The 21,719-nt window shown below is 47.2% G+C and overlaps 1 protein-coding gene across 3 annotated transcripts in view; it reads left to right on the top strand.

Annotated features, from left to right (window-relative positions):
- LOC147108420 (tropomyosin alpha-1 chain) overlaps positions 1–16,699 on the top strand; it is a 177,105-nt gene extending 160,406 nt beyond the window's left edge. For 2 of the 3 annotated variants that reach the window (XM_086005040.1, XM_086005042.1), the window contains one exon: positions 15,180–16,699. In XM_086005040.1, coding sequence (XP_085861166.1) covers positions 15,180–15,262 — 83 coding nt within the window. In that variant the 3' untranslated portion in view covers positions 15,263–16,699. Of the gene's footprint in view, positions 1–7,241; positions 7,515–15,179 lie in introns of all 3 variants that reach the window. The other variant, XR_015080589.1, reaches the window with a different exon arrangement.
- The last annotated feature ends 5,020 nt before the right edge of the window (positions 16,700–21,719 follow it).

Here is a 21,719-nt window from a genome sequence, read left to right as displayed (position 1 = left end):
TGGCGGCCGTGCCTTCAGCTGCCTAGGCCCCAAGCTCTGGAGTTCCATCCCTTAGCCTCTCCCTGACTCTCACCTTTTAAGATGCTATATAAAAACTACCACTGACCAAGCATTTAGTTACCCCTCCTAGTATCTCCTTCTTTGGCTCGGTGTCAATTTTTGTCTGATAACGCTCCTGTGAAGCGCCTTGCGACGTTTTCCTATGTCAAAGGTACTATATAAATACAAGTTGTTGATATTCTGTAAAACATTTCATTTCTTACTGATTGAGGGCAGCATCATGGAAAGGGTCTGCCTGATGTTATACTGCATGGTCTCGTTAGAGTATGCAAATAGAATGAAGTCGTTTCTAGTCGACTCTGCTGTTTTAATGCAGCCTTTTGGGGGAGAATGTTCCACATTTCCGCTACCTATTTTGTGGAAAAAGTGCTTCATGATTTCACTCCTAAATGTGAGCCTGTGGCAAATGAATAGGCTCTAGGGCCCCATCTCACAGCAGCAAGGGACAATGACACATAGGCTGTGAGCATAGGTGGTGTGGGACTAGGCCATGGAGGAAGTTAGAAACAATGAGCTGGGTACAGGAACCAGTGGAGGTCACTGAGAAGGAGGGCAACAGGGGAGCGGGGCAGGAATGTGGGTGGTGTAGCTCTGGATGGCTGGGAGTTTGAGTAGGCTGGAGCTGGGGAGCAGAATGGAGAGCCGGGCCCGGAGGTGACTAAGGTATGGATGAGGGATTCAGTGACTGTTAAAGCCCTGAAGTTGGAGATACTGTCCATTTCGCAGCTACAGATTGAAAGAGCTCAAAATTTGCATGGCAGCAATAGCAAAAAAAAAAATCAAGTTTTTCCTACAACTGGTTACTCTCTTTCAACTTGTAATGGACTTTTCTAATCATCGGCGCATGCCAAGTCCCGGGACACTGTCTCCCCCTGACCACCCGAAGGTGGAGATCGTTAGCAGCTGGTGACATTTGGCAAACTGCCCAGAACACACACTATTTTACAGCTGTCGATATGATAAATCCATAAGATTCAAGGTTTGCATTCAGTGTTACTTGTTCAGGAATATTTGTTCCTCCATTCAATTAGTTCATGGCTGTTCTGCACCTCAACTCCATTTACCCGCCATTGCTCCATATCCCTTGATACCTTTTCCAATGTTCCCTTTAAGCTGCGTGGTCGCACAGCACTCCAGGGAACCCACGCAGCCGGTGAGCCAGCTTTTAAATTGGAAAAAAACATACATGCGTGCACTTTTGAAAGGGCCAGGCAGCCTGTCAACAACAACAGCTTGTATTTATATAGCACCTTTTTAATGTAGTAATGTCCCAAGGCGCTTCACAGGAGTATTAAAAGACAAAAACAACTTGACACAAACCACAAGGATAAATTAGGGCAGGTGACCAAAAGTTTGGTCAAAGAGGTAGGTTTTAAGGAGCGTCTTAAAGGAGGAAAGAGAGGTAGAGACGGAAATTTTAGGGAGGGAATTCCAAAACTTAGGGCTTAGGCAACCGAAGGCACGGCCACCAATGGTGGAGCGATTATAATCAAGGATGCTCAAAAGGGCAGAATTAGAGGAGCGCCGAGATCTCCGGTTTGGGGGGGGGGGGGGGGTTGTGGGGCTGAAGGAGATTAGAGAGATAGGGAGGGGCGAGGTCGTGGAGAGATTTGAAAACAAGGATGAGAATTTTGAAATCGAGGCGCTCCTTAACCTGGAGCCAGTGTAGGTCAGCGAGTACAGGGGTGATGGGCGAACGGGACTTGGTGCGAGTTAGGACATGGGCAGCCGAGTTTTGGATGACCTCAAGTTTACGGAGGGTGGAATGTGGGAGGCCAGCCAGGAGTGCGTTGGAATAGTCAAGTCGAGAGGTAACAAAGGCATGGATGAAGGTTTCAGCAGTGAATGAGCTGAGGCAAGGGCGGAGACAGGTGATGTTAGAGTTGGAAGTAGGCGGTCTTTGTTATGCTGTGGATATGTGGTCGGAAGCTCATTTCAGGGTCAAATATGACACCAAGGTTGCGAACAGCCTCAGACCGATGCTAGGGAGAGGGATGGAGTCAGTGGCTAGGGAACGTAGTTTGTGGCGGGGACTGAAAACAATGGCTTTGGTCTTCCCAATATTTAATTGGAGAAAATTTCTGCTCATCCAGAAAAAGAGGCCGCGTGTCCCAAAAACACATTCTGGGGAACATTGACCCTTGCCCAATAAAATCATTCATCTGAGTCTTGAAAGCTCCAATTTATCCCCAGCATCCACAGCCTTTTGGGGGAAGAGAGTTCCTGATTTCCACTACTTTTTGTGTGGAAAAGTGCTTCCTGATTTCATTCTGAAATGGCCTGGCTCTAAATTTAAGATTATGTCCCCTTGTTCTGGATTCCTCACCAGAGGAGGCAGAATCTGAACATGAAAAGACTGCGCCTTAAAAAAGAAGGAAACATGCAAGAAGGCCTCCAGCCTTTTACTAGCGTGATAGCAACTAGCATTGCCTGCTGATAGGTAAAGGGCTCACATTGCTCTTGGGGTAAAGGGCTCACATTGCTCTTGGGGTAAAGGGCTCACATTGTTCTTGGGGTAAAGGGCTCACATTGCTCTTGGGGTAAAGGGCTCACATTGCTCTTGGGGTAAAGGGCTCACATTGCTCTTGGGGTAAAGGGCTCACATTGTTCTTGGGGTAAAGGGCTCACATTGCTCTTGGGGTAAAGGGCTCACATTGCTCTTGGGGTAAAGGGCTCACATTGCTCTTGGGGTAAAGGGCTCACATTGCTCTTGGGGTAAAGGGCTCACATTGCTCTTGGGGTAAAGGGCTCACATTGCTCTTGGGGTAAAGGGCTCACATTGCTCTTGAGGTAAAGGGCTCACATTGCTCTTGGGGTAAAGGGCTCACATTGCTCTTGGGGTAAAGGGCTCACATTGCTCTTGGGGTAAAGGGCTCACATTGCTCTTGAGGTAAAGGGCTCACATTGCTCTTGAGGTAAAGGGCTCACATTGCTCTTGAGGTAAAGGGCTCACATTGCTCTTGAGGTAAAGGGCTCACATTGCTCTTGAGGTAAAGGGCTCACATTGCTCTTGATGCCTTCATAGGATCAGGAGTAGGCTATTCCGCTCCTTTCACCACCACCGCACGTCACAATGCACTTTACAGCCAATGAAGTACTTTTTGAAGTGTAGTCACTGTTGTAATGTAGGAAACCGGCAGCCAATTTGCACACAGCAAGATCCCACAAACAGCAATGTGATAATGACCAGACAATCTGTTTTTAGTGATGTTGATTGAGGGATAACTGCACTGCTTGTCTTTGAAATTGTGCCATGGGATCTTTTACGTCCACCTGAGAGCAGACGGGGCCTCGGTTTAATGTCTCATGCAAAAGACGGCACCTCTGACAGTGCAGCACTCCCTCAGCACGGCACGGCACTGGAGTGTCAGTCTAGATTTTTGCACTCAAATGTCTGGATTGGGACTTGAACCCACAACCTTCTGACTCAGAGGCGAGGATGCTACCAACTAAGCCACAGCTGACACATTTAATCAGGTCATGGCTGGCCTGTATCTTAACTCTTTTACTGCCTTTGCTCCATATCCCTTGATACCCTTACCTAACACAAATCTGTTGATCTCAGTCTTGAAAATTTTAATTGACCCCCAGCAGCCACAACCTTTTGGGGAAGATATCAGCATAATCAAATCCCGCTACGAGCGCCCTGCCAGGCGCAAGGCCTGACCGTAAGCCTAGGTGGTTTAAAGGTTCCCCCACTAGTAGTGAGCTTATCCAGTCAGAAGTGAGCCACACAGAGGAGGAAGGTCCCATGTTTAACCCCTGGCCTGTGTGCAGCTGATCCCAGCCGGGTGCTGAGTGGCTCAGTCTGCCCTGGATAGTGAGGGGAGCTGGGATCGCTGATCCCAGCGGATACGGAAATGTGCCGGTGTGGGTATCAGTCGAGGAGAACATCGGACTGTGATGCTCCAGCAGTCAAATAGCTTGCTGACTCCCATCATTAAGACTCACACATGGTGACTTGGGCAAGGTGCTGGAGGGCAAGTGGTGTTAAATGGAATAAGGTGAGATGACCGAAGAAGGAACTGTTTCAGGAAGATGGCTCAGCAAACACAACTCTGGTTTCCAACACCCAACAGACGAGGGGGAATCATTTACTGCACCCCCCCCCCCCCCCCCCCCACATATCTTCCCCCAAAATGGATTAGCAAACTGCACCCATTACAGAAATGGGGAGAGAAACACCAGCCCGATCCGAGCGGCAATGAGCAAGAGCTGGATTAATACAGGATACCGAGTGCAGTCCATCAATCTGTCCATTCCATCACACGTCATGTGGAGGGAACCAGCTCTGGAGCCCACTAGGGCCCCACTTCCAACTTGTCCACTGTGGCAAAAGTCAGGACAGCAGAAATCCATAAAGTAGCATTTTGTATGTTAGAAAAGAATGGTGCAGCTTTTGATCAATTATTTTTTGAGTGGGATGTGTTTGGGAGGTGGGGGGGTTGGTGAATGCAGTGTGCTGAGGTGTGGGTCCAGTACCTTCACTGCCATTGGGCGAGAGGGAGAAATAACCAGGTTTCCCGCTCTGGGTTGCTACCTGATGGCAAGCACCTGTTGAGTGAGGACAAGATCAGGCTAACTGTGATGCACCACAGGGTCAAATAACCAGTTCACACTCAGAGAGGGCGCAGGACTAACAACTGATGTTAGCTGACCGCTTCATCCTCCTACTCCACAAATGTCGGCAGTTGAGAATTAGATTGTACCAGTGAACATCCTCTCTGTTCTCTCCCCACTTCCCCAGCCCACACAATACAACCAATTAAACCAGGTAGCCAGCCAGCCAGGTTGGGTTGGCCTGTTTTATACAAACACCGCTCAGCTTTGCCTTCTGACCTGGTGACCGCTCGATTACAAACAGGGATAAAGGGATTCCGGGAAAGATGGAGACCTGGCTTTGCTTGGAGCCAGATGTTGGAATCGCCCCAAGCCATTTCATCAAACTGTGCCCCACCCACAATCTTCTCTTCTCCATTGGACCTTGTTCCTTGGAGATTTCCACACCTCAGACACTGTTAGTGAGCAGACTATCACTGGATGGGAACAGGATCATATCGTGCACCTGAGCTGAGCGTGTCGCCGTCTTTAGCATGGGTCAACGTGCTGCGTTAATCTGGGTTCTCCCTGTACTGTGGTGAGGGAGGTTCAGGAGATGGTCACCAGTTCTCCAGCTTTTAGTTGTCACTTGTATTTACACTGAATTTGGGAAACGTGCTTTAATGTTTGTTCAAACTTTTGCCTGGCAACGTGCAGCTCCCACATCCAGAGTTGACTGTTTATCTCTCGTATTACAACAGAGATGCAGCATCACGTGATTGTGGTGACTCACTGGCTTGTCGTAAGTGCTGCTGCTGTTTGAAAGCAGGCGTCCTGCAGCCCAGTAACGGTTGAGTGACGATGGCTGTTGCCCATCTGTAGATGGCAAGTGTCCTGAAAGCAAAATAGATTGGGTGAGGCTCGGTCCAGATCCTGGTGGAAGGCTATGGGAGGGTGGAGGGAAACGTCTCGACAGTAGCGATTTGGACCCTGTTGGGAATGTAACATGGAGCCCACATCAACAGGAAACCAGACTCTCTCTGTCCTGTGCATTGCCAGTTGGGGTCATAGAAACATAGAAGATAGGAGCAGGAGTAGGCCATTCGGTCCCTCGAGCCTGTTCCACCATTCAATGCGATCATGGCTGATCATCCAAATTCAGTACCCTGTCCCTGCTTTCTCCCCATATCCCTTGATCCCTTTAGCCTTAAGAAATATATCCAACTCCTTCTTGAATATATTTAATTAATTGGCTTCAACTGTCTTCTGTGGTAGAGAATTCCACAGGTTCACCACTCTCTGGGTGAAGAAATTCCTCCTCATCTCAGTCCTAAATGGCTTACCCCTTATCCTTAGACTGTGACCCCTGGTTCTGGACTCCCCTGCCATCGGGAACAGCCTTCCTGCATCTAGTCTGTCCAGTCCTGTTACATTACAGGCTGGTGTATGCAGACTATTAAATCCAATTATAGTTGCAGCAGCATGTATGGCCTTGGGAATGGTTTATAGGGGAACCTGCTTAATGAGTGAGCTACAGGCGAGCCTGGGGGAATATGAATTGCTCATTAGAAACTTACTCAGGTGGGCAAGGGAATGGGAGACTGGGCCTGATTTTAAGACAGAAGGGAAGTGTTGGGTGGATCTCGATCTTTTGTTGGGAAGTAGGATGAGCTCAGTCTAGTGAAGGAAGCCACAAATGAAATGCAACTTGAAGTGATTGTTTCACTCTCGGAGCTGCCAACTTGTAGAATGCATTGGTACCTTATGCGTTTGTATTGGTAGTGCCACTCACGGCACTCAGCGGTATGAAGGAGCGAGCCAAGAGCCTCCAACTGTGACCAGCATTTGATGTTTTGTGCCTTCCCATAAGTGGTGGGTTGTCAGAGACTGGGAAATACAAGGCTGGACCCAATGGAGACCAGCAGCACAGTTAGCAATGAAGGAAAAAGACTTGCATTTATATAGTGGCTTTCAAGATCTCGGGACTTCCCTCAGCCCTTTACAACCAATTAAGTTTGTTTGAAAAGCACGGCAGCCAATGTTTGCACAGCAATATGATAATAGCCAGATAATCTGTGTTAGTGACATTGGTTGGGGGCTAAATATTGTCCAGGACACCGAGGAGAACTCCCCTGCTCCTCTTCGAAATAGTGCTCTGGGATCTTTTACGTCCACCTGAGAGGGCAGATGGGGCCTCAGTTTAACGTTTCATCCGAAAGGTGGCACCTGCGACAGTGCAGTGCTCCCTCCGGACTGCACTGGAGTGTCAGCCTAGATTTTTGTGCTCAAGTCTCTGGAGTGGGACTTGAACATATGACCTACTGACTCAGAGGTGAGAGAGAGTGCTACCAACTGAGCCCCAGCTGACACTAAAGAGATGGCGCGCCTCCTTGGCTGCTGTTCTCTTGAGTGCCATTTACCCAGAGTCCTGGTGTTAACAGAATATGGTACTGACCTGGGTACTGATCGCGATCTAGCTAGCAGAATGTCTAGCCTGAGGTCACTGAACCCCTTGGGGTGGATGTGTGAGTGGTGACATTTTGACATCATTTGAACTATTTCATAGCTTTTCTATCTTGAAGTTGAGATCTGGTTGAGTTATATTTAAATTCTGCTTTCACATTCCTTCTTTTTGCTACCAGATGAATTTTGTGTGAAGATATTCGAAAAGAGGGGGTTTCAGATCAGATGAGTGATGGTCATAACACACTCCACTTTCTAGAACTGCTGCTGAATTCTGCTCTGGAGCTCTCTGCCACCATCTAGAATTCTTCCTGCTCTTCAACTGTACATGCTTCTCTCTCTTTCACCCTCTCTCGCTCTGTTCCTGGCCGAGCAAATGTGTGGCCCTCTGCTGGAGCGAGACCTCTGTCGGCTCTTACTGGATAAAGTCTCATTTACATTTGGTTTTTGGGGTAAGTTTCCTGTATTTCAGAAACAAATTTCCTTTCTCACCTACTCCTCAAACTTAATGGTGTGACCTGCCCCCCCCCCCCCCCCCCCCCCCAATATAGGCCTTCGCAATGCTGTTCTGACTGTCACCAGCAGCCTGGGTCAGGGTCTTTGTCTCGACCGTTCCTTCCCATGGAGACCTCCGTGCTGCAGTGTGTCCAAGATTAGGAACTCGGGTGGGAGTGCGGAATGGGCATTGGTCACAGTGTCACAGCACCATTAGATCTGACCGGACCCAATGTCTACTCGTTTGACCCTGAGCATAGCGATTGGTGGAGTGGAGAATGGGTGATTTGTGGCGTTTATTTTGCCCATGATTAACTCCATTAACGTGCAAATCGATCCTACTCAATGTAGATTGTATCTAAACCCCGCACGATTTCTTTGCCTGTCCCATTACTGTGGCTCCAGCCAGTGTTTAATACAATCGCTGAATTTCTTGTTTGAAGAGAAGGCACTGGTCCATGGGCACATTGTACGATCCTGATTAAAATCTCAGGTAATGAGAGATATGGGGCCGTGGGCTCAGCTTGTGGTCTGATCTTCAACGACACAAGGCCAGGCTATGGACAATGGCAGGAGTATGAATATCTGGATTGATCAGGGACCAGACTCTCTCTCTTTAAGCAGCTGTAGTGTTGAAAGTGGTGCTATAGGTTGCCTAGTTGTGCCTACACTCAATCTCCCAATCCGATTTAAAAGCTGCATAATCAAGAAATAAACTTTCATCAATCGGAACTTCTCCCTTAATTTTTATCCCTGTCCAAAGGTTGACATTCACTGAATTTATACCCATTTGAGTTTCAAGTCCTCTCCTCCTCCAAATCCCATCTAATTTAGTTTGGACAGTGTTACAGCCAGTAATTCTGATTTTTCTTTTAATGTTTCAACCTTGTTGAATAAACATAGACAGACATAGAAGATAGGAGCAGGAGTAGGCCATTCGACCCCTCGAGCCTGCTCCACCATTTAATGAGATCATGGCTGATCATCCAAATTCATTACGCTGTCCCTGCTTTCTCCCCATATCCCTTTAGCCTTAAGAAATATATCCAGACCATTTTGAAGGGAAGGTAAGCCTTTTCCATGTGTTGGTTGAGTGTACATGAAATTAGTTTAGGCAGCCTCAGCCCGATCATTATTGGGCATGAATCCACAGCACAAAACCTACCTTAAATGGACTCTACATTGACGTTATTACTCAGGCCACAGGTTGCTTAGTTTGGGGGGTGGGGGATGCAGTTACGAGGTTGGGGCAGGATGTACATTATTGGGAGAGCTTTACTCCGCATCTGACCCATGTTGTACCTGACTTGGGAATGAGTGAGTGAGTGCTGATATTGGGTGCCTGAAGTGAGGATTGTGTTCCATTCCTTAGCACTAATATCCTTCTCCTCAGTGAGTGCAGAATCATTCACTTAAGAGCAGTCACACTTTCTGCAGGTTGATGGAGTTCAACAGTCACATGTCATAGCCGAGCACTAGGAAACTACACACTAATCTACATTCAAAACACAATTTTCCCCACCTCCAGTCTAGAATATTAGATTTTTTTAAATTCATTCTTGGCATGTCACTGGCAAGGCCGGCATTTATTGCCCATCCCTAGTTGCCCTGAGAAGGCGGTGGTTGGCCTTCTTGAACCACATTTATTTCGATGCAACTGAGTGACTTTCTTGGTCACTTCAGAGGGCAGTTAAGAGTCAGCCAAGTTGGTGCAAGATTGGAGTCACATATAAGCCAGACGGGTTTGCTTCCCTAAAGGACATCAGTGAACCAGTTGGGTTTTTAATGACAATCCAACAGCTTCATGGTCACTTTTACTCATCCCAGCTTTTTATTTCCAGATTTATTTTTTAACATGGTGGAATTTGAGCTCACGTTCGCTGAATTATTAGTCTAGGCTCCTGAATTACTAGTCCAGTAACAATCACTACACTACTGCACCCATAAAGATGTTCAAATTCTGTCTGTAGGTGCTGGGTGATAGAAGGGTGGCAGACACTGGAATATGTAGTTTGGAGAATTTGTCATTCCCAACAACGTTCCTCAGCCACAACGTTCCTGTACACCAATGTGAAACTTTCCATACCACCCACCGAATGGCATTGCCAAAGTCGTCTGAGTAAGGGGCCCTTTGTGCTGGGGAGAGGGGTTTCTCTGCTGCTGTGCTCCTTGGGGGAAATACATACAGATTCTGCATCAGCTTTTCTCCTGCTGAAAATTGCATGTTTACGATTGCCAGTGAACATACTTAAGTAATAAGCCCAAACTATTTCCTGCAGGATACCAGCTCTTCCTGCAGCCAACAGAAAGCTGTTAACCTCTCCCAGCCCAGACAAATCCCGATGCAAACTTTCCTTCCTCTTTCCCCCATTTTAAATCCAGTGCCGTCCTGCCCTTCAACCTCAAAGTCTGAACAGAAGAAATAGGAGCCAGGAGTTGGCCATTCGGCCCCTCGAGCCTGCTCTGCCATTCAATAAGATCATGGCTGATCTTCCACCTCAACTCCACTTTCCTGCACTATCCCCATATCCCTTGATTCCCTTAATATCCAAAAATCTATCGATCTCTGTCTTGAATATACTCAACGACTGAGCCTCCACAGCCCTCTGGGGTAGAGAATTCCAAAGATTCACCACCCTCTGAGTGAAGAAATTTCTCCTCATCTCAATCCTAAATGGCCAACCCCTTATTCTGAGACTGTGACCCTAGCGAGAGTCTAACCACCTCCCCTTGACATTCAATGGCATTACCATCGCCGAATCCCCCACCATCAACATCCTGGGGGTCACCATTAACCAGAAACTTAACTGGACCAGCCACACATACTGTGGCAACAAGAGCAGGTCAAGAGGCTAGGTATTCTGCGGCGAGTGTCTCACCTCCTGACTCCCCAAAGCCTTTCCACCATCTACAAGGCACAAGTAAGGAGTGTGATGGAATACTCTCCACTTGCTTGGATGAGTGCAGCTCCAACAACACAAAGCTTGACACTATCCAGGACAAAGCAGCCCACTTGATTGGCACCCCATCCACCACCTTAAACATTCACTCCCTCCACCACCAGCATACAGTGGCTGCGTGTGTACCATCTACAAGATGCACTGCAGTAACTCACCAAGGCTTCTTCGGCAGCAGCTCCCAAACCCATGACCTCTTCCACCTAGAAGGACAAGGGCAACAGGCGCATGGGAACGCCACCACCTCCAAGTTCCCCTCCAAGTCACACACCATCCTGACTTAGAAGTATATCGCCGATCCTTCATCGTCGCTGGGTCAAAATCCTGGAATTCCCTATCTAACAGCACTGTGGGAGTACCTTCACCACACGGACTGCAGCGGTTCAAGAAGGCGGCTCACCACCACCTTCTCGAGGGCAACTAGGGATGGGCAGTAAATGCTGGCATTGCCAGCGACGCCCAGATCCCATAAACGAATAAAAAAAATGTTCTAGACTCCCCAGCCAGGGGAAGCATCTTCCCTGCATCTACCCTGTCAAGCCCTGTAAGAATTTTGTATGTTTCAATGAAATCACCCCTCATTCTTTTAAACTGCAGAGAATATAGGCCCAGTCTACTCAATCTCTCCTCATAGGACAATCCCCCCATCCCAGGAATCAGTCTGGTGAACCTTGGTTGCACTCCCTCTATGGCAAATATATCCTTCCTCTGGTAAGGAGACCAAAACTGTACACAATACTCCAGGTGTGGTCTCACCAAGGCCCTATATAATTGCAGTAAGACATCTTTACTCTTCTACTCAAATCCTCTTGTAATAAAGGCCAACATACCATTTGCTTTCCTAATTGCTTGCTGTACCTGCATGTTAACTTTCAGTGATTCACCTACAAGGACACCCAGATCCCCCTGAATACCAACATTTCCCAATCGCTCACCGTTTTTAAAAAAAAAAAAAAAAAGTACTCTGGTTTTCTATTTTGCCTGCTAAAGTGGATAACTTCACATTTCTCCACATTATATTCCAATTGCCATTTTCTTGCCCACTCACTTAGCCTGTCTATATCCCCTTGAAGCCTCTTTGCATCCTCCTCACAACTTCCATTCCCACCTAGCTTTGTATCATCAGCAAATTTGGATATATGACATTTGGTCCCCTCATCCAAATCATTGATATAGATTGTAAATAGCTGAGGCCTAAGCACGGATCCTTGTGGTACCCCACTAATTACAGCCTGCCAACCCGAAAATGACCCGTTTATTCCTACTCCGTTTTCTGTCCATTAACCAATCTTCAATCCATGCTAGTATATTACCCCCAATCCCATGAGCCCTAATTTTGTTTAATAATCTCTTGTGTGGCACTTTATCGAATGCCTTCTGAAAATCCAAATACACCACATCCACTGGTTCCCCTTTATCTATTCTGCTAGTTACAACCTCAAAAAACAGAATCGTCAAACATGATTTCCCTTTCATAAATTCGTGTTTACTCTGCCCAATCCTATTATTATTTTCTAAGTTCCCTATTACCACTTCCATAATAATAGATTCTAGCATTTTCCCTACTACTAATGTCAGGCTAACTGGTCTGTAGTTCCCTGTTTTTCTCTCTCCCTCCTTTTATTAAATAGTGAGGTTACATTTACTACCTTCTAATTCACAGGAAAGTTTCTAGAACCAATGGAATTTTGGAAGATGACTACTAATGCACCAATATCTCAATAGCCACCTCTTTTAAAATCCTAGGATGTAGGCCATCAGGTCCAGGGGATTTATCGGCTTTCAGCCCTATTAATTCCTCCAGTACTATTTTTTTTCACATACTAATTTCTTTCAGTTCCTCATTCTCGCTAGACCCTTGGTTCTCCACTATTTCCGGGACCTCTTTTTGCGTCTTCCGTGAACACAGACACAAAGTATTTGTTTCATTTCTCTGCCATTTCCTTATTCCCCATTATAATTTTTCCTGTCTCAGCCTGTAAGGGACCCACATTTACTTTTGCTAATCTTTTCCCTTTTACACACCAATAGAAGCTTTTGCAGTCTTTTTATGTCTCTCGCTAGTTTACTCATATTCTGTTTCCCCTTTCTTCACCAATTTCTTGGTCCTCCTTTGCTGAATTCTAAAATCCTCCCTATCCTCAGGCTTACTACTCTTTTTGGCTACTTATTAGCTGCTTCCTTTGATCTAATACTATCTTTAACTTCTCTTGTTAGCCACGGTTAGACCACTGTGGGGTTTTTGTGCCTTAAAGGAATGTATATTTTTTGTAAATTATGTATTCTTTAAATGCTAGCCATTGCTTGTTGACAGTCATACCTTTTAATGTAGTTTCCCAATCTACCTTAGCCAACTCGCCCCTCATAACTACGTAGTTTGCTTTGTTTAGATTTAAGACCCTAGTTTCGGATTTAACTAAAACACTTTCAAACTCAATATAAAATGCTATCATATTATGGTCACTCTTCCCTAAAGGCCCCTTTACTACAAGGTTATTAATTAACCCTTTTTCATTGCACAATACTAGATCTAAAATACCTGTTCCCTAGTTGGTTCCTCAACATATTATCTAGAAAACTATCTTGCATACATTCCATGAATTTGTCCTCCACACTATTACTGCAAATTTGGTTTGCCCAGTCTATATGTAGCTTAACGTCCCCCATGATTATTGTATTACCCTCATTATATGCGCCTCTTATTGCCTGATTTATACTCTGCCCTACATTACAACTGCTGTTTGGGGACCTATAAACAACTCCCACCAATGTTCTCTACCCCACCCAAACTGATTCTACTACTTGATTTTCAGAGCTAAGATCCTTTCTCTCTACTGTCTTTATCCCATTCTTTTATTATCAGGGCTACCCATCCTCCTTTTCCATTTTGCCTATCTCTTCTAAAAGTTAAGTGTCCTGGAACATTTAGTTCCCAACCTTGGTCACTTTGCAACCATGTCTCTGTAATAGCTATTGGATCAAACCTGTTCATTTCTATCTGCGCTATTAATTCATCTATTTTGTTGCAAATGCTTTGCGCATTCAGATATAGTGCCTTTAGCTTTGACTTATTTCTATTTTTCATAGATGTCACCTTAGTCACTGATGCCTTATTCCCTTTGTTACTCTCTGTCCCTTCCTGACCCACTCGGCTTATTTTTACCCAAAACTCTGCTCTGCTCTCGAGCCTTGACATTTCTCTCGCTTTAAATTTACTCTTTCCTGAATCCACCCCCCCCCCCCCCCTCCTTCATTAGTTTAAAGCCCTGTCTACTTCTAGTTATTTGGTTCGCTTAAGACCCTAGTTTCGGATTTAACTAAATCACTTTCAAACTTAATATGAAATTCTATCATATTAGTAAACTCCCCTTTACTACAAGGTTATTAATTAACCCTTTCTCATTGCACAATGAACTGGAGCCACTTGTGCAATCAAACAGCCCACCTAAATGAACGGGCAGTCAGGTCCACATCATTGTCCTGGGGCAGATATTTTTGTGTCTGTTGAATTCTAAAGACATTCACTAAAACACTGAAGCATTTTAGTTCTTTCTTCCCGTGTGGCGCTGCTTCCCAGGGCTGTCGTGGGTGTGATGAGATCAGGACTCCACACGGCTGCAAGTACTAAGCCCATCGCCCATTTCAAGGCCGACACCGCACACAGATCAGTGGCTTGGCGGTCCACTTACTTCAGTTATATTCACTTCACCTTGGATGGTTCAGCCCCATGGGTTCTGGAATTAAATGTGGAGGAGAGGAGCTGGTGCCCTGATGGTTACACGTCCATTGAAACTAATCCTAAATTCAAAACCCACAACGTGCGGAGACCCATTAGCACTGTGAATCTAACTGAGGTTTATATTTAGAGTAATGAATAACCAGGAGTGAGTTCCAGGCTGCAATCGAATCAAGGTGCAGATGTCATCCCAGGCGTTTGGTTCCCAATGCGCACACATCTGCAGTGTGTACACGTTTCTCCTTGTATGTCAAATTTGTTTGAAATGTGGGCCCTTGGTTTGATGGGAGGACATTTACTGGTGAGAGTCTGAATGGAGTCTTGTCTGTTAGACAAAGGAATGTCCAACTTGATAACCACATACACATGACCAGATACAATGCAGTGGACATGGGCTTTCAGCTGATGGCTGTGCAATGCAGGTAATCTCTGAAGCTCTCTGGAAATGTCCTCGTTCCCCAACATCCTACACCAAGCCTCCACCCAATTGGACAATAACACTAAAGATTCAGGGCAGCCTTCAAGTTATTGCCATGTTTACTAATTGCTGTCGATTATATTAACTGCTATGATCCAGTGGAGTCACATCATATATGAGGGGTCCTTTTCTAAATCTGGATTTGATTTGAGTTGGGCAAATGTTCTGGCTTCTATCTGAACTAAGATTCCAAGCTTTTGATTAGCATGTAAGTTATTTTGGCAGGGTCACTGCTCTTCCTCCCCCACTCCAACTGAAGATATTCTTGAAGATCACCACGAATGAGTGGTCTTAAAATGAGGCAGTACCAGTGGATGCTCTGAGATTGCTCTCCCTGATTTGTTCTGTCTGATCTCTTTCCCCCCACCCCCCCCTTCTGCTTCCTGAAGGGAATTGATGAGTAAATTCCTCATCTGTTGGTGACGTGTTTGTTTTTTCCCTCTTTTTATAGAACAAGTTGCTCGTGCGAAAGAAGAGAACATGGGCATGCACCAGGTCCTCGATCAAACTCTACAGGAACTGCACAACTTATAAAAAGAGAGCCTTAAGGAACACCACTCCCAGCATCCATTGCCAACCGACTGCTCGCGATTGAACATTCCATGTCGTCCTCTCCCTGGCCGAGCGAGCATCGGATCATTCAGACCGATTTATTAAATATCGAATGCGGACCAAAGTTTTTATTTTGTAGAATTTTTATTGCGATAGTCGGTTCTTTCCTTCCCCTCCCTCATGCACGCACGCACACAGACCCTCTCCTGTTGTTAGCATAAGCACAGCTCTATATGTAAACTCTTCTGGTGTGCGAGGCAGGAGCAGCTTCACCACGGGCTGGCAGGTTTGGGGTGCAACCTGCCCCATTTTTTGTTGAATTCTTGAGGTGGAGCCTGCACCTTGTGAAATGTGGTCTGATTACTGGGCTAATTACTGTGCTCCTTGTATGTTTATTGTGCTTTAACTCTTGTACTTGCTAGCTTTGTTCTTCATTCAGTGGGTGATGTCATTTAGTAGATCCTGGATGGTGACTGGTGATGCAGCTGGTTTCCTCAGCCAATCACTTCATCAGATCTTCGATCTTTTCAGCTCCTTTGCAACGAGAACACCAGGTGGTCTGCAGACCGAGGCGCTAAGATTCATTCCATGTTAACTCCTAGGCTTTTAAAAGGTATCTGGCTTCTTCTGTCTGGGGTAATCTAAGCTCCTTTGGGACACCAATAAACAGATTGGAGCAATGTCTTGGCATTACAGCCCTTGTTTTCACTTAGTCCTGCATTCCTGCCCCAACGCATAGTGAGCTCCACCACTTGAGCCGACAGAACTGCTCCAAGGCAGTTTTGAAGCATTATTCTTTGAGATGCATCGTTATATTGGTGGTTGGGTGATTTACCTTCTGTGTTATAATACTGTCGCAGACTGGGCCCTTGTGGGTGGAAGGATATGTCCCTCGGGACAGAGGAAACTGGCAGCCGATTTCAGCCCCAGGCTGTCAAGTGGATCATTCTACATTCCTTAACTAGCCCACAAAATCAGAAAAACAGATGCTTTCTCTAAACTCCGCTTGTCAATTAAAAGGGCTCCTGATGTCTTGTCACCATGGCATGGGCTGGATTACAATTCATTCTTTTTTTACCCATTTCTATATTTTAAAACTCCTAATCTGCATCCACATCCGCTGCACATGTGGGGCGCTGAATCCAGAGGGTGCAGAACTGTGGTGTGTACCCAGTTTAACATCCAGTACCTGTTGAATCACTTGTAAATTTGCAACGGGTTAATGTGTTACTCACATGGGCAAGTCTCCTTTACAAAAAGGAAATGCCTGTAGCACCTGTGCCAGTCCGGCCCTGTGCAGAAAGTCTCGCTCACTGAGTCTCCGATCAAGTCTATTCACCCAGGAGCTGTACTGCACAAGTATATTTGTTCTAAATGTTTCTGTCTTGGTGAATTTCACGTTATAAATGGATGAAACTGTGTTTGTTTGAGTTGTTACTCCATTGCCTGCGGCTATGTTGAATGACCCATTGGTAGAGTACTGTAGGGGGTGGCGTGTGGTGGTGCTGTTTGGCGCGTACGCCCAGTCAGTTATGCCCCTGACTGTTTTGTGAGCGGTTCGAATCGCTCCCACGCCCCTGGGTTCTGGACACCGGACTTGGGTACAAGGCGGCGGTACAGAGAAGACTCGAGTAGACAGGTGGTTGGATGTGAACAAAAACCAAGATCTTATTGAAGAGGAAAAACTTGATACAATCTCATGGAAAAATTACTTGTGTACACTTCTACAGGCGAAAAATACAAAAGAAGAATAACTATATACTTATACAGGGAATGGGGAACACACGGCACATCGAGGGAAAACAACTATCTTAACAATCCCCTTACCCTTATCCCACCCCCTATACCTAACTAGGTTAAGCTATGAGGGGTCAGAACTTCATGCTCGCCAAGCAAAGGGTTTGTTGGACTCAAAACAGCGGTTGGGTTCGGGGTTCGCTCTTGGTGCTCTCTGGAGCCTGCCGTCGTCACGTGGCCTCCGGGCGCTGCAAGGGCGTTGTCCAGGTTTGAGTACCCCAAAGTCTTTGTTTGGGTACTTTACCTTGCAGGGATGATTCTTCGTCGACAGCCGACAGATTGAGTTGGTGTGCAGATATTCGAAGGTCGGCTGAGGCTGAAGGCCCGATAATTTGAAGCCTCCCCTCGGTTCGTCTCCTCAGTTGGTCTTCTTCAGCCGGTCTTCCTCAGGTGGTCTTCCCTCCTCCCCTCGTCGCATCCCGCCTCGCCTGGCCTGAATTGTCCGTGTCCGCCCGACCCGGTGCTGGGGCTAGTTCCAGATGGAGTGGGAAAAAGGCACGGGCAAAGGCCAGGGGCTAAGCACGGGATGGGGAAAAAGCGGCAGCCACGAGGGCGAGGGGCCGAAGAGCAGTAGCACCAGCACACCAACCAACAAAGAACACACCACACCGATTGCTACCCGGGGGCCTTCAATTATACTTTTGTCGAAAACCCTTATCTGCGTGGCAAATCAGGTTAGTTCTTTGTTTTAATCTTGGCGGGCTATTTTAAATAATGGTAGCCATCCATACTAACTGTTTTTAGATGGCCGGTAATCACATCTACCGGCCCGATAATTGACTTGTATTGTCATGAAAGTTCCTTGATGGGCCTGTCCAGCCTCGATGGCTCTGTTAATCTGTTTCTGATTATATGTAGACTGCTTGATGGCCTTAACTATAGACCTAAACTGAATTTAGATTTGCCTCCAATTCGGTCTAATGCATAATTCAGAGTCCTGTCTGGTTCCAAAATACAAAGTCTCTCTTCACGGAAGCCTGCAGCTTGGGTTTCGATCCACAAGCTGTCTGCGTTGTAGAGTCCATTTAAAATCTCACAGGCTTTCTCCCACGAGGCACGGACACCATCTTGGGTACCCTTTTTGATTTAAAATGTCCACGCAGGGTCCCGTTTATTAATAACAGCCTTCGGGGAAATGCAGAAATTTTGCAAATCTTACATTCCGCCCTGTGATACTAAAACTTGCTTGAAGTATCATACTTTTAAGGTGAGCAAAATTTTTCTGACCCTCATAGTCAACCTTCCCCTGTAATTACCGGTCTAATATACCCACGACACATGCACTTCCCATTCTGCGAAAATGTAGTGTACATCAGCATACCGAGAGTAAAATTACAGACTTTACACACACATCCAAGCATGGAGGGGTCCAACACCCCTGCACCACTTGGTACACATATCTTTATTAAACCGCGTCGCAAAAAAACAACAAAAGAAAAACCTTTATTAAAAATAACAAACACAAAAGAAACGACAATCCTTTGATCAAAATACAGGGGAAAAGACTTAAACCGGCGTATCTCCTTCCACCTTTACATAGTGTTTCTTCCAAATTCTCTGATTTTGGAATTCTGACCACCGACCTCTTCCCTTACACTGAATACAACACTATCCCTAACTGGCAAACCACAAGAATGTGGGAAGCCAGTCTGATCCACAAAGGGACCTCTATTACTGAAAATGTTCCACCAGGGTGGAGTCACAATATCCAATATCTTAGTCCCTATCTCTACTGTTTTCTGTTCGAGTGTATAAAAATGTTTCTGCGAAACTATAACTGCTTTGAGTATTTTGGTAAGATGTTCAGGGAGAGGGGAAATTTCGTAGCCAAAGTGCGCTACGTACTTTTGCAAATTCGTCAAGTTTTCCTTCACAGTGGAGGGTTCAGGAATGGGGACAATTCACTCCTGGGCCACTTGAACTTCTGCCTTGCGTTTAAAACAGAAACTGCTGTCACTAACCGGACACCAGCTATGCTGTCCACACAATATGTCCCACCCCCTATATATGCTACCTGCGGGGGAACATGGCCTTGTGCCATTGCCTCCATGGTACAATTTATAGGCTTCGCGTCAGCAGCTCTGAACCCGCACTGCGGTTTTGAAAAGGCATTCAAGTGCTGGGGACACAGGATTATGTGTGCTCCCCGGCTCCGGCACCCTGAGAGGTCAGTACCTGTCATGGTGTGCTCCCACTTAATGACATAAGGTGGGACCGCTGTGAAACGAATGAGTGCTCCCCCCTTGAATGACTCCAATGTTCTCAACCCTGTATACCGGTGCGGGTCGGGCTGTTCTCCCCATGACCGGCATCCTAACTACTACTTCCGTGATTGTGTGGTTGGACCGCCCACAATCCACGGGGACTGGATAGGCTTCGGAGGCTAGCCGGAGTTGGCACGGGCTCAATGCATTCTCAAAAGGGTGGAGGGCTGCGAGGTGCTTGTTGCTAATCCAGGAGGGGACCAAACTCTGTTTTAAATCCTCCAGATTACTGCGGCCCTCGCCCAGTAACCATGCCCCGCATAACACGCACACCTCATTCTGCGCAGCCTGGTCAGAAGCATTTCTGTCCTCCCTTATGAGAGCATTTACCGTCTTTGCGTGCTTCTCCAACTCGGCTATGATCTCCTTTAAATTGACTGTCATGGCCTGGTCCTCATGCAACTCCGAGCCCACTACCTTGTTCTCATCCAGTAATATCCTTTTTAACTGTTTTTAAACCGTTTATCTGGGTCTGCAGCTCTATGTCATCCAAGCTGTTGATGACCGAGGACCCAGTATTAAACACAGTAAAAACATCATTCCATACACCCCTTCTTTGTCTCCCTGCATTACCCAAAAATTCTCGGTGTGTGGTGTAGAGTTCGGTCTTGTCCACGTGGGCAAAATCGAACTCGTAAAACTTCTTGAACATGTCCTTTAATAGGGCCTGGTATAACTGCTCTGTTTCTTTGGGGCACCACTCGTAAATGTACCTCGGTGAGATTTAAAATCATGGAGGCTACTGCGTAGTGCACCCCCTGGTACAGTACCTGATCCGTAGGCACCAATACCAGCCCATTCCCTGGTCCCGTGGTGGTGGTGGGGCACCCCTCCCGGCGTGTCCTTGCTGCCTGAGTTGTGGGCAAGGGCTTTCGGGCACGCGCCACTAGCTCAGTGGCTTTAACTGGGGCTGGGTACCGCGGGACTATGCATGTGTGTAGGTGGGAATCCCATTCTACCCTCTTCCCCTTATCCTGCCAGGCTGCAGAGAAGATGATCGATACGCCCGTAGGGCAGGCCCCTTTCGACCACCACATACAGACATAGATCCCCTGTTCCGATTCCCACCACTTGTCCCAACATACACTCGTCCCTTCTTGGGTCCCGGTGGCCGTTCGGTGGGTGTCGTTTCCCATCCGTTCCCAGTCGGCGGTGCGATCTCCCATGTCCGTGCTCAGCTTCCTGAGCTACCACCATCTTCCCAGGGGAATCTGTCCTGTGCACGTCGGGCACACGCGTTTCCCCTCAGTGACCCCGATCCGTGAGGCCACAACCGGTACGCTGGGGCAGGGGAGGGAGGCCTCCCTGTAGGTGAATCCGGTCTGGCTGGAGTACCGGGTGGAGTTGGATCCCAATGACCCGGGCCATCTTCCCTCGTGGGAATAGACGGCGGGCACCTCCGTGCCTTGTTCGCTGCTCCCGGCAGTCACCACTGGAGCCTTTTCTCCCGAGCACCCGTAGATGTGGGAGTCTTCCACGTCGCCTCGCCTTCCGCCGTTCATCCCTATCTGGGCGAATAGGATTAGGCTCCCCTTCATCCTGCAAGTCTTTCTGCAAAAGATACAAAAACATGCAGCCAGGTCCCCAAGAGATTCTCTGGCTTTGTGAAGCAGGGTCTGGTCCCGCGACCTCGACCCAAATATATACACTCTTAGCAGATTACTACTTAAATTGAAACTACCCATCACCTTACTTAACTTAAGCTAAAACACCCAAACTTAAGCTAAATACCTAACTTAACCATATAAACTTACATTACCTAAACTATATACATCCGCCGCCTGTCTCCGGGCGGTCAGGCTAATTCCTGGTTGGACTGCAGCTCACTGCTACCTCCAGCGTGGCTGCACCGTAGATCCCTCGCAGCCCATGGCTGCTGGCTGTGGACCTCCCCCTAACTCGAGGGGCGGCCCTTGGTAACGAGAGAGCTGGTGACCGTGGCTTTCTCGGCTGGTGCGTCCGCGGGGACCTTCTAGGGACTTTGGCAGGTGGGGCTTTCTTGGCCGATGGGCCTTTAACCCGAACCGCTGTTCCCTCAGGCTTGACCTCTCCCGAACCTGGGCTAGGGGCAGGTAACTTCGCAGCCTGCTGCTGTGAGCTGAGAGTCTCCACCCCCAGGTCCCAAAACTGGGTCCGGGGCGGGGTTTTCGCCCTCGGGTCCCTCCCCCTCGTCTGGGTCCCAGAAGAGTGGGGGAGTGTCCCAATTGATGGGCGGGATGGCCCCTCCCTTTAAGCAAGCCACAGCGCCTGCCTGTGCAGTCTGTGAACTCTCCTCTGCTGCAGGCTGAGGATCTATATCCTCAGACCTTTCCCCAATTGGCTGTTTTCCCCTTTCAGGTTTAAACAGCTTACACTGGTTGATATGAAACCATTTTGTA

Source organism: Somniosus microcephalus, chromosome 13 (assembly GCF_052327205.1).
Source record: "Somniosus microcephalus isolate GS21.2 chromosome 13, FLI_Smic_1.0, whole genome shotgun sequence".
Taxonomy (NCBI): Eukaryota; Metazoa; Chordata; class Chondrichthyes; order Squaliformes; family Somniosidae; genus Somniosus; species Somniosus microcephalus.
The sequence above is the reverse complement of the archived record's forward strand: the minus strand, read 5'-3'. Positions and strand labels throughout refer to the sequence as shown.